Source organism: Narcine bancroftii, chromosome 6, assembly GCF_036971445.1.
Source record: "Narcine bancroftii isolate sNarBan1 chromosome 6, sNarBan1.hap1, whole genome shotgun sequence".
Classification (NCBI taxonomy): domain Eukaryota; kingdom Metazoa; phylum Chordata; class Chondrichthyes; order Torpediniformes; family Narcinidae; genus Narcine; species Narcine bancroftii.
The window spans coordinates 206721100-206734171 of NC_091474.1; the positions used below are offsets into that span (position 1 = coordinate 206721100).

The 13072-nt window shown below is 39.9% G+C and overlaps 1 protein-coding gene across 1 annotated transcript in view; it reads left to right on the top strand.

The window, feature by feature from the left end:
* The window catches only part of mdn1 (midasin AAA ATPase 1), a 228121-nt gene that overhangs the window by 145059 nt on the left and 69990 nt on the right, over positions 1 to 13072 (top strand). Inside the window, exons 69-73 of the mRNA XM_069887323.1 lie at positions 3503 to 3627; positions 4214 to 4363; positions 5128 to 5237; positions 5935 to 6008; positions 7457 to 7637. Coding sequence (XP_069743424.1) covers positions 3503 to 3627; positions 4214 to 4363; positions 5128 to 5237; positions 5935 to 6008; positions 7457 to 7637 — 640 coding nt within the window. The remainder of the gene's footprint in view (positions 1 to 3502; positions 3628 to 4213; positions 4364 to 5127; positions 5238 to 5934; positions 6009 to 7456; positions 7638 to 13072) is intronic.

The following is a 13072-nucleotide window of genomic DNA, read 5'->3' on the forward strand; positions in this document are numbered from 1 at the left end:
CCAAAGTGTTTCCCAACACAAACCTCTCTCATCTGACCTATCTCATTCCCTAATAAGAGATCCAATACTGCCCCCTCTCAATTTGGTTCTTCTGTGTACTGATTCAGAAAACTTTCCTGAACACACTTAATAATCTCTAACCCATCAAGCCCTCTTACTGTGCGGGCATCCCAATTAATGTGTGGAAAGTTGAAATCTCCCATAACTACCACCTTGTGTTTATTACACATATACACAATCTCCTTAGAAATTTGTACAGGTACACAATCCTTTATCTGGACATCTAAAATCTGGAAAGCTCCAAAATCCGGCAAGTGGGGAGAGACAGCAGCGCAAGTCGGGTGGGCGAGGGGGAGAGACCGACAGTGCGAGTCGGGTGGGCGAGGGGGAGAGACTGACAGTGCGAGTCGGGCGGGTGAGGGGGAGAGACTGACAGTGCAAGTCGGGCGGGCGAGGGGGAGAGACCGACAGCATGAGTCGGACGGGCGAGATGGGGTGGGTGAGACGACAGCGTGACTGGAAGGGGGTAGATACGGCACAATTCGGGTGGGCTTAAATCTGGCTTTCCGAAATCCAGAAAAATCCAAAATTCGGAACACAACGTTCCCTAAGGTTCTGGATAAAGGATTGTGTAACTGTACCTCTAATTCCCTCAGCCCATTTGGTGGTCTATGATACACTCCCATTAATGTTTTCATGCCTCTGCCATTCCGCAATTCTACCCAAATAGCCTCGCTGAATGATCCCACCAAACCATCCTTCCACAGCACTGCTGTAATGTTCTCTCTAATGAGCATTGCAACTCCTCCACCTTTTATCCAACCCCCCCCATTCTATCATGCTTAAAACAATGGAATCCTGGAATATTTAACTTCCAAACATGCCCTTCCTGCAACCAAGTTTCACTGATGGTCACAATATCGCATTTCCATGCCTTAAGCTTATCCTCCTTTTTTACAATGCTCCTTGCATTAAAATATATGCACTTAAGAGAACATTCTCCACAAATACTCCTTTGGTTACCATCTACTTTTACCTCTTTCCCTCCTTTATTGATTTTTATGTTCTGTTTCTTCCCTTCCTTCCAATGTAGGTGTTTTTCCTCACTGTACTCTCATTCCGATTCCCACCCCTCTGCCAAACTTGTTTAAACCCTCCCCAACAGCTCGAGCAAATCTGCCTGCCAGGTTATTGGTCCCCCTCCAGTTCAAGTGCAACCCGTCCCTTTTGTGCAGGTCAGACTTTCCCCAGAAGAGATCCCAATCATCTAGAAATCTAAACCCCTGCACCAGTACCTGAGCCATGCATTGATCCTCCATAACTTCCTATTGCTGCAATCCCGAGATTGCCGCCCTTGAGGTCCTGCTTTTCAACTTCTTTCCTAACTATAATCCTTATTCAAGACCTCATCCCCACTTCTAACTATGTCATTGGTCCCCATGTGAACCACAACTTCTGGCTGCTTGCCCTCCCCCTCCAGAATGCTGTGGACTCGAGCAGACACATCCCTGACCCTGGCACCTGGGAGGCAACATACCAACTGGGAGCCCCGATCTCGTCCAGCAAACCTCCTATCTGCTCCTCTAACTAGTGAGTCCCCAACTACAAGACCCTTTTCTTTTTCCCCCACTTCCCTTCTGAGCCAAGGGTCCAGCCCCTGTGCCAGAGACCTGACCGCTGTGACTTGTTCGCCACCCCCCCCCCCCCCCACCCACAGTATCCAAAGCAGTATACTTGTTGTTGAGGGGAACAGCAGCAGGGGTACTTACACTGCCTGTCTCCCCCTTTTCCCTTTCCTCACAGTCACCCAGTTTCCCTTCTTCTGTCTGCTAGGGGTGACTGCCTCCCTGTAACTCCTATCACTATAAATAAAGTATTAAAAAAAAATACAGGATGATTAGCTTTTCTAGTGATTCCCCATGAATTTTTTTAAAAAGGTGGTATTTTACATTAGCGCCAAAAAGCCAGTGGTTGGAACTGATTGAGAAGAAACCTGTGGAATGGCTTTGCTACATCAGCATTTTCAGAACAGCACATCTTTTAAGGAACCAGTTTGGCAGTAGTGATGCCATTCTGTGATTCAACAGCGAATTAAATTTAAGAATGTGTAGTTGGCCATAGGTGTTTTAATTTTGCAATATGTGAAGCTTGATTATAAATTAAGATAAGCTGCAATAACATTTTTCTGAAAACAAAACCTCCAAGGGCTTGGCACAGAGGTAATCTGCACCTTTGAATGTTGTTTTGCAGAGCCAGGTTTATGTATGTGTGTGTGTGTGTGTGTGTGTGTGTGTGTGTGTGCTGTCTACACCCTGTTTAATGGCATTGTGGCCAATGCTTGTATTTAACAGTTATTAATAACTTGCATATGATGTGTGTGTGTGTGTGTGTGTGTGTGTGTGTGTGTGCTGTCTACACCCTGTTTAATGGCATTGTGGCCAATGCTTGTATTTAACAGTTATTAATAACTTGCATATGATGTGTGTGTGTGTGTGTGTGTGTGTGTGTGTGTGTGCTGTCTACACCCTGTTTAATGGCATTGTGGCCAATGCTTGTATTTAACAGTTATTAATAACTTGCATATGATGTGTGTGTGTGTGTGTGTGTGTGTGTGTGTGTGTGTGTGTGTGTGTGTGTGTGTGTGTGTGTGTGTGTGTGTGTGTGTGTGTGTGTGTGTGTGTGTGTGTGTGTGTGTGTGTGTGTGCTGTCTACACCCTGTTTAATGGCATTGTGGCCAATGCTTGTATTTAACAGTTATTAATAACTTGCATATGGTGTGTGTGTGTGTGTGTGTGTGTGTGTGTGCTGTCTACACCCTGTTTAATGGCATTGTGGCCAATGCTTGTATTTAACAGTTATTAATAACTTGCATATGATGTGTGTGTGTGTGTGTGTGTGTGTGCGCTGTCTACACCCTGTTTAATGGCATTGTGGCCAATGCTTGTATTTAACAGTTATTAATAACTTGCATATGATCCTTCTTTGTATTGATTTAATTTACAAAGGTAGACTCAAGCAAGTGGCAAAAAATTGCAGAAAATTAATAGGTAAAAAAAACAAAAAGTTTAAAATTGGGGACTGCCCCCCTCCCCCCACTGGTGGTCAGTTCGCCAGTCAGGCAACGTGCAGTCTGAAGCAACCAGAAAATTCACTTATCCAGCATCTACCAATCACCATTGCTGCCGGAAACCAAAGTTTTTAACTGCACTTTTATTGACTTTTAAAAAAAAAAATCCTGCCACTGATCTGTGTGCTTGTGCATTTTTTTTTAAAAACAAAAATCAACTGTTTGGGTGGCAGCTTACAATTGATAGTAAAAGTGTGGAGCTCAGTGTCGGAGTCAGCACTTGTAGGTTCAGCAAATTAAATGCTCCATGTGAGTATCCTTTGCTGTTAATTAGGAATTAAACTGTTGAAAAATTCTGGCTGCTTTTGCCAATCCTCTGTGTTTTTAAGCTAAAGTTTAAGCATTGATTCCACTATACTTTAAATCTGTCTACAGCTGCTGGTATTGTAGCCTTGACAATGTGAGGAAAAGACAAATGGAGAAATCTACTAATCATTGGTTTTCAATATACCAGTTGGTTGAAAAGTATCTTCAGAAGCAAGCAGAAGAAAATTTGAAAGGTAGTATAGATTGCATTTATTTCCTTGCAATCAAGATATTCAGGAACCTGTTGATTAATCATATATGTGCTCCGATTAAATTTGATAAATATAATTGAGCTCTGTAAAGTTGGATTAATGGTGTCCCAGCTGGAATTGATAATATGCATGTAACAAAATCTATTTTAAGAATTTCAGAGATTTCGCTTTTGGACTATACAAGTTGTGCAGTCAACAACACTTGCATATAAGATGATATCTCTTTCTCTCTTTGGCTTGGCTAAACACTCAGTAATTTTATTAACTTGGCTGCCTGCTCTTCGAAGCCTTTTGGCTAAACTTCCAGACAGACAATATCTAAATGATATCTTCAAGTCATAAATTTTACATATTTTGAACTTATAACAACATATCATGGTATTCTACTTAACCAACATGTTTCTGCTTCACTGCATCCCTTTGTTGCTTTCAGAAAATCATCTGAGGTTTTTCTGTTTTGTATTCTTTTTTCTTTGTTGCTGTAACACAACTTGTGTCCTCCAGACTGAATTGTTGGATGGGTGGAAGTGCATTTCTTTTATAACCTGTGATTTATTGCTCTGAGCAGAAGTAAAAGATGGGATGGAACTGTCGGAAGTCGTTAGGACATTGCAAGCTTTTATTGAAGGATCCACCTTGGGAGAGTTCCACTTTCGCTTGTCAATGCTGTTATCATTCCATTGTCATGTTTTGGCCATGCCAGAGCAGGCGGGAAAAGGTAATAATCTGAATTACAGAAATTGTTTCTATGTTATAATATTTTTTCCATTTAAAACGTGCATGGCATTGTTTAAATAATTACTTCCCTGAGCAGAAGAAAATTGATTCAATGAAAACCTGATTTAACTGTACCATTTTGTTCTCAGTGCTCCAGATTGCATTACACAAAAGATAAAAGAAATCAGTTGTGATGGAGGCTGTACTTATGGGACGGGATTAGAAAAAGTAATAACTTTTTTTTCAATGCTTTTCCCTGTTAATGGAAAGTAGGTAAGTTGCACAGTTGGAATCACTTCCAGGTTTAAATCGGACAAGGCTGGAAGGATTTGAAGACCATGTTGCAATCTGAATGAAGCGTGTCAAGCTTTGTGTGAATTTGAAAAGTTTTGCACAAGTTGTACATTGTTTGATAGGAGCAAGTTCAAACGAGGGGAGTGCAAGGAAACTAAAAGCATAGTTCAGTGCCTCGGTGGTAGTCGAGGTGAAATGTGAATATGTGTTATATAGTCTCCAAAGATTGAAATTACCAATTTATCATCTGTGCCCCTATTTTTGAAATCATTTATCCTAAATGTGTTGGTCTTTTGACTAATTTAGAAATCATCTTCTAGAAATAATGGAAAGTAAAGCACTTGACACTATGTTTCTTTGGACATTTGGCCTCTTTGTATATCCATTGCTTAGACAGAGATCATGTATGAACTTTTTTTTTAAAATGGCATTTTTAGAAAGAAGATTTGACGAGAATGATTTTATCCTTAGATGTTTTGTGCAGTTTACTCTGGAATTTGGACAACTACTACAAACAATTTTCAGAGACTGTTCATGCGAAAATAACCGAATGCCGCTCTCCTATAGAGAAGGAATTGAAGGTAAACATGAGAGAGTATGTTCTTCGCTGTGACAAGTACTTATTGAAAGTAGATCACTGACATTGTTTGGCTCAGACTTTGTGGAGTATACTAGTTTTTTGGTTTCTTTGATGCTTGTCTGTTTCCAAGCCTGGAGGTGTTTATCAATTGAGATAAATTGCCTGGCTCTATCGGGCATTAATCAAATTTGGGAAGCAGAGTCAAACATCAAGTTTTAGTTTTGGTAACCCAGAAGTACACGTAAATATGTCTTATTGCTGACAATGGTAAAATTTGGAGAGAGACAGGAGTGTAATTCAAAGAATCTTGCCGTCAATTGTGCCTGCACCTCCACTCCAAAACTGAAGCTGTTATCTGAGACCTTTCGCGGGGGAGTCTAGGTTTTACCTTTGCCCTCACAATCACCAAATGATCGAGGGCTTCCAGCCAAACTGGGTAATGAGACTGTCATCTGCTCCACTAACAAGGTTGTGGTTAACCTGGTATATTGCAGCCCTTCCACAGGAATACAGGGCAGAAAAGGTTTGATCTGAGATGGGAAATCCTGTACCATACACGATTTGATAGCAAACTTGTCTGGTATTTTTTTTCCATTTCAGTCCAGGTAATGCTATAAAATGTTTTCTATTTGGGTTTCAAAGTGTTGCATTGATATTGGCCCTTAATTCCCCTCTAATTCAATCATGTTTGTCTGCAGGACTACATTAGGATTAGCAGATGGAATGATGTGAGTTTTTGGGCTGTAAAGCAGTCCGTGGAGAGAGCGCACAGGTAATTTAGAGTGTGGAAATTTTTTAAAATCAAAAACTGTTTCTCTGTCAAGATAAGAGAATGTTTTCTGCAGTATCAATAAGATTGAAAGACTGTAGAGGAAATTCACAAGGATGTTGCTGGGACTTGAAGAACTGAGATACAGGGAAAGATTAAACCGGTTATTCCCTAGAGCATAGAAGAACGAAGGGAGTTTTGCTAGAGGTATTCAAAATTATGATGGGTACAGATAGAGTAAATGCAAGCAGGCTTTTTACACTGAGATTAAAAACTAAAGGACATGGGTCAAGGGTGAAAGGGGAAAAATTTAAAGGGATCATATGGGGGAACACAAAGTAGTTGGAGTGTGGTACAAGCTGCCGTCTGAATTGGTGAATACAGGTTCATTTTTGATATTTAAGAAAATTTGTACAGGTACGTGAATGGAACGTGTATGGATGGATATGGTCTGGGTGCAGGTCAGTGGATCTAGTCAGAATAATGGTTTGGAACAAACTAGAATGGCTGGAGGGCCTGTTTCTGTGCTGCAGTGTCCCATGGTTCTCTGGTTACAAGATGCGGTTTGTTACCAGCTGTACGTTATGGTGTTATACTAAATAGCATGGATGTATTTTCAAGGATGCAATATGTTTGGGAAACTGGAGATGAAAATTAATTTTAATGGGGTGGTTGAAGATGAATGGGTAAGTGGATGTAGGATAAAGCCATGACATTGGACCAAATAGTCTGTTTCTGTTAACATAGATTTTGGCCTTTTCTATTTTGGTACAGGTAAACTGGAAATATGTGTAAATGATGCCCCAGTATGTCTAAATTATGGAATAAATGCATTGCCATAATTTTCAGTTGCAGTGTTTAAGTTCCCCAGCACGTCAAGCCTTTGTTAAAGGTTAGGTTAATTCAGAGCACAGGGTGTGATTGAAGTCTGATCAATGACAAGGGTCTTGAGCACCTTAATGAGCACCAATACTAGATTGATGTAGGCTGCAATTGCAGGTGAATGACCATGCACAACAGAGGCTTGTTTAAAGCTCTGCCACAGAGTAGTTATAATGTTGATAACGTTTACAAAAGTATTATGAAGCATAAAGTATTTAAATTGTATAAGAACAAGGTTCATCCATTCAGCTTCTCAACCCCATTTACCAGATTTGTTTCATTCAACTGGATTGATTGCACAAGTCTACTTATTCCTTTCATTGGTTGTAAGGTAAAAACATGGTGCAGAATCATAAGTTTTAAATACATGAATTTCTGATATCCAGATTTCACCCAACTGCCTAAACGAAAAGCAGAACAACCAAATGTATGCTGTCAGTCCTTAAAATGTAACTATTTAACCCTGTTGCTTCAATGAACTGGCATTCTATCCATTCTCAGATCAATGTATAATCATTTAACTCTATGTCCTAAATTGATGCTGTCTTTTTGATTGTGTGTGCTCATAGGATACTCTTCAAGTTGATGAAAAAGTTTGAAACTGCTCTCCAGCAGCCATGCTGCCCTGCATTAACAGAGATGGGAAGAGGTGGAAGCTTGCTTAGTGTTGACCAGCAGAAATTGACCAAGGTGGAAAAGATGAACTGCACTCTTAGGAAAGTTTTCACTGAAAAATGGAATCTACCGCAGGTATGTAAATAAAGGTTTGTAGCAATAGCAGAATATGAATTTATTATGTTTTGGTCAGTAACAAGGGGGAAAAAGAATAATGTATTGAAGCAAATTGAAAGTCATTAAAATTGTTTTATTAAGGTCCTATGAAAATTTTACTGATACGTTGGCTTTCTAACTTAGCATGTTATGTACTGAAATGTCATTTTAAAAACTGCCTTCTACAATTTGGACAATGTATGGGATATGCAAGCCCTTTTTACTTGATGTGTTTCATGGAGTGCTCATGTTTATTCCTTGGGTCTTTGAAAGTACTTAACAGTACTAACTGATCCCAGGATTCAGATAATTGGAGAAATAATGCTCCTACAAATTTAGATTACAAATAATTACTAAACTACAAGTTAAAATGCTAGTAAAACTACATGTACAGTGACTGACAAACAAATGAGCCTCATGTCCTTTCCACTGTTCATGAGGAACACTCCACAAATGACATCTGGTCTCAGGATCTCATGGCACCAATTGCAATCCGGTCCAAGTAAGAGTTCGATGAACTGGCTTATAGTCAAGGCTTTTACAGTTAAAACTACAAGTGTGCGCCTGCGCTTTTCCCAGATTTTCTACAAACACTCCAATAATGGATTGTGTGAAATTGAGGGCTTGCTGTAGGTTTTCTGGATGAGACAGGAATAAGATAAGAGGGGACAGGTAACTGATTCAAAGGGTTGAGTGAGTGACAACTGTGGACACATGTTAGTAATTTAAAAACATGGCATTCATCCACAAATGAGGAACAACTATAAAGCAGGAGACGGCATTTAATGGATTGGGGGTGTGGGGTGGGGGTGTGGGGTGGGGGTGTGTTACCTGAGCACAAGTATGTATGGAAAGTATCTAGAACCACTGAGGGTTCAAATAAACAGTACCTGCCCCCATCAAACCCTTTCCTCCCCCAAATATACAGGCATGGTACATGGATTAAAGAAGCTATCCTCTGAAAGTACAAATTAAACTGGTAGTCCACAATTAGTGGTATAGAGGTGCCAACTCTCAGGACAAGAATAAGCTTTAGAGGTTGTTAACTCAGCCTGCAATAACACAGGCAACAAACTTCACTCCATTGAGGACAAGTACATGAGGCAGTGTCTTTAAAAAGCAGCCTCTATCCTCAAAGATTCCCCCAGCACCCAGGCAACACCCTCTTCACTCTGTTACCATCAGGAAAAAGGTACAGGAGCCTAAAGACGAGCACTCAACGGCACAAGGACAGCTTCTTCCCTGCTGCCATCAGATTCCTGAATAATCAATGAACCATAGACTCTGCCTTACTTTTTGTTCACTATTATTTTTAATTTTTATAGTAATGTAAGATGGTTACAATAGGTACGTTTGCCCTGTGACGCTGCCGTAAAATTCTGAATTTCATGACTTGTTCATGACAATAAATTCCGATTCTGATGATTGGTCTTCTATCGCAGCCAGGCTATCCTCAAAAAAAAAATGTGTCACCTACATGCTCATTTGTATACACCCAAGGCCTATGGGTCAGCCTATATATCGACCTGCTTGACTTCAGGAGAGTGGATGACCATTGGAAGGTGGTGTCGATTGTGGGCGGATCTGATCTTCATTGTCACAGGAACTGGTGTTCAATCTATTTCCTGTCCAATTTATGAGATGACATTAAGCCTTCTGTGTTAAGCCCAAGTCTTAAGCCTCCAAGCCATTTCTACTGTTTGAGGTGAATGTAAAAGATCCCATGGAACCATTTCGATATGCAAGAAAGTGGCACAGTTGGTGTAGCGGTTGGCACAACGCCTTTACAGCGCCAGCAATCAGTATTTGACCTTCGTTCGAATCCTGTGCTGTCTGTAAGGAGTTTATATATTCTCCTTATGTCTGCATGGGTTTTCTCCAGGGGCTCCGATTTCCTCCCACCCTTCAAAAATGTACCAGGGTGAAGGTTAATGGAGTATAAATTCGGCAGCGCAGACTTGAATTGGCCTGTTATTGTGCTGTTATGTCTAAATTTTTTAAATTAAAAAAATTTAAAATTTGAAAATTAAAATAATTTAAATATTTTTTAAATAGTAGCTCCCAGTTATTACCAGGTTCTGTTTATGGCACCTTACTATGGAAGCTGGCATGTTTCTTGCAACTCACTTCAAATAATTAAATTGGTCATAAAACAGGAATTCTGAAAGAGGTGTGAAAGATGCAATAAAAATTCAATTCTGTCTTTTATAGTATCTCAAATCCAGACTTGAATTCTGCCCAGACATCAGAAATTGGCTACTTCGACTGTGTAGTTTTTATTGGAAAAGTTGCCAAAGTGGCAGAGTATTGGAGGGTAGCTCATGCTGTTACTTTTAAAAAAAAAAAGGCTCCAAAAGTAACCCTGGAAAGTGAGCCTGATGTCAGTAGTAGATAAATTACTGTAATGTTCTAAGAAATTGGATCTACAATTATTTGGATAGCCATAGACTGATTAGGGATAGTCAACATGGCTTTGTGTATAGTAGGTAGTGTTGAACCAATGTGAGTTTTTTGAGGAGATTTCCAGGAAAATTGATGAAGGAAAGGCTGTGGATGTTGTCTACATGGACTTTACTAAGGCCTTTGACAAGGTCCTGCATGGGATCTTGATCAGAAATGTTCAGCTGCTAAGTATTCCTGGTGAAGTAGTTAACTGGATTCGACAACAGCTGGACAGGAGAAGCTAGAGAGTGGTAGTGGATGATTATTTCACAGACTGGAAGCCTGTGATGAGTGGTGGGCCTCAGGAAGCAGTGCTGGGACCTGTGTTGTTTGTTATCTATATCAATTATTTGCATGATAATGTAAATTGGATCAACAAATTTGGAGGTGTTGTGGACAGCAAAGAAGGTTATCAAAGCTTGCAGAGGGATCTGGACCAGCTGGAAAAATGGGCTGAAAAATGGCAGATTGAATTTAATGCAGACAAGTGTGAGGTGTTGCATTTTAGAAGGACAAACAAGAAAGGACATACACGGTAAATTGTAGGGCACTGAGGAGTGTGGTAGAATAGAGGGATCTGGGAAGACAGATACATAAATTCCCTGAAAATGACGTTACAGATGGATAGAATTGTAAAAAGAGTATTTTGCATGTTGGCCGTCATAAATCAAAGTATTGAGCACAGGAGTCAGGATGTTGTGGTAAAGTTGTATAAGACCAAATTTGGGGTATTGTATGTAGTTTTGGACTCCTAACTGCAGGAAAGATATCGAAAAGATAGAAAGAGGGCAGAGAAGGTTTACGAGATGTTGCCCGGACTTAGGAACCGAGTTAGAGGGAAAGGTTAAACAGGTTAGGACTTTATTTCCTGGAGTGCAGAAGAATGAGGGGAGATTTGATAGAGGTATTTAAAATGATGAGGGGGAATAGTGATAAATTGTATGCTTAAACTCTATGCTTGAATTTCTTACTTTGTCTAATGGATACCTGATTCTTTAAATAGAAATGCGACTGGCTATTGTGTAGCTAAGCAGTTGCAACTGCATGTTGGGAGAAATCATAGTCTAAGACCTAGAACCATAGTGTTCTGCTTTGACAGAAGGTTCTGTATTTTAAGAATGAAAATAATTTATGATAATGCTGTCATTGTAATTCTATGAGGTGATGCACACATTAACTTTAAAAAGATTACTTCGCTGTAAAGTAAACATGGGGCATGGATGTTTGCAAATAGAATCATATAACCGTTTACAGCACGGAAACAGGCCATGTCGGCCCTTCAAGTCCGTACTGGTTCACTTGAACAACTCCACTTCTGCAGCAAGATTCCGGAATGAGCAAAATCTTCACTTTGTTTGACATCACATTGCCCACACCTTCCCTTTCTCACTTCACTTCCATTCAAATCGGTTTTGTTCAGCACCATTATTCCATTGACCAGCACATACTGTAAACCAAGATCTATTTGTGCTTTGTGCAGCATTCTGAAAGCAGAATGTAAATCCTGCATTATAGTGTTGGATTTTTCAACTCTGAATTGTGGTTTATATGCAAGGCTGAAAATGTACACGAGTTTAAAAAGGAGATTGTAGGGCCTAGTCCAGATATAAAGTGCACTTATGTAATCTACTTCACATGATGCTGACAAGGAACACATGTAGATGAGAAGTAAGGAAGTGCCATGTTTAGATACTTGGATGACTAATGAGCTAAAAGTGCACAGAAACAATAGCTACTATTGAAGATGCTCAGACATTCATTTGAAAAGCAAGTAAATAAGAAAACCAGTTGTCACAGTGCCAATGTGACAGAGTGATCAACTCCTTCAGCACGATTAATTGTTCAAAACATAGGATCATAGAAAATAGATGCAAACATGGTCATTTAAGGAAATAAGTTTGAACTCTTATTTGTAAAAACACCTTGTTCCATGGAATATTTATGGTGAATCCTGCCCCACTGCCTTTTCCAATAGCATAATAGTCAGAGTCCTTTAAATTGGGCCAAAATTGCTGATGTTCATAGCGATGCCTGAGAAGTACAGGACATTAAAAAACACAAAGCCATTAAAACACGAGCGTTTATATCCAAAAAGAGTGTCCTGGGACAGCAAAAGAGTTGCAACATGTTCATTAATATCTCAGGTAGGTCAAATATCACGGCAGAACAAAGGATTGAAATAGTGATTTTTTTTTTTAATCCAATGCCAGTTGATAGTGGCACCCAAGTCTCTTTTCAACTTTGTAAACTGTTGGCTGAACTGCCAAGTTGATTTACGAGACCATTGCATAAGGTTGCTCCAAGGAAAGTAAGCTACTAATGGTAAATAGCAAGATATGGCAATAATTGATGATTCTGTGAAACAAGGCTGGCACTGAACTGGAAAAACCACTCCTGATATGAAAGCAAATCTCTTAACAAGGTAACAGAAGAATGTCTGTACCTGATGAAAGTCGGCAATGCTGTTCTTACTTGATAGGGTGCTCCAGAGCTCAGAGCATAATTGCTTATGCTCAGTTATAGTCTGACCACTCCAATCATCATCTAAATTGATTAAAGGCAACTTGTTTCAGTTGTTTGGTGGTGTTATTCCCTAACAGGAGAACTGATTTTTACAATAGACATAGTAAATGTAGATAGGCTTTTTATCACTGAGGGTAGGTAAGATGCAAACCCAGAGTACATGGATTAAGAATGAAAGGGGAAATGTTTAGGGGGAACATGAAGGGGAAGTTCTTTCTTCACACAGAGATTAGTTAAGGTGTGGAATGAGCTGTCAGTGAGGTGGTGAATGCAGGCTCAATTTTAACACTTAAGAAGAATTTGGACAAGTACATGGATGGGAGAGGTATGGAGGGCTATGGACAGGGTGCAGGTCAATGGGACGAGGCAAAAAAAAAAATAGTTTGGCATAGACTGCAAGGGCCAAAGGGACTTGTTTCTGTGTTGTAATGCTCTATGCTATCATCTTT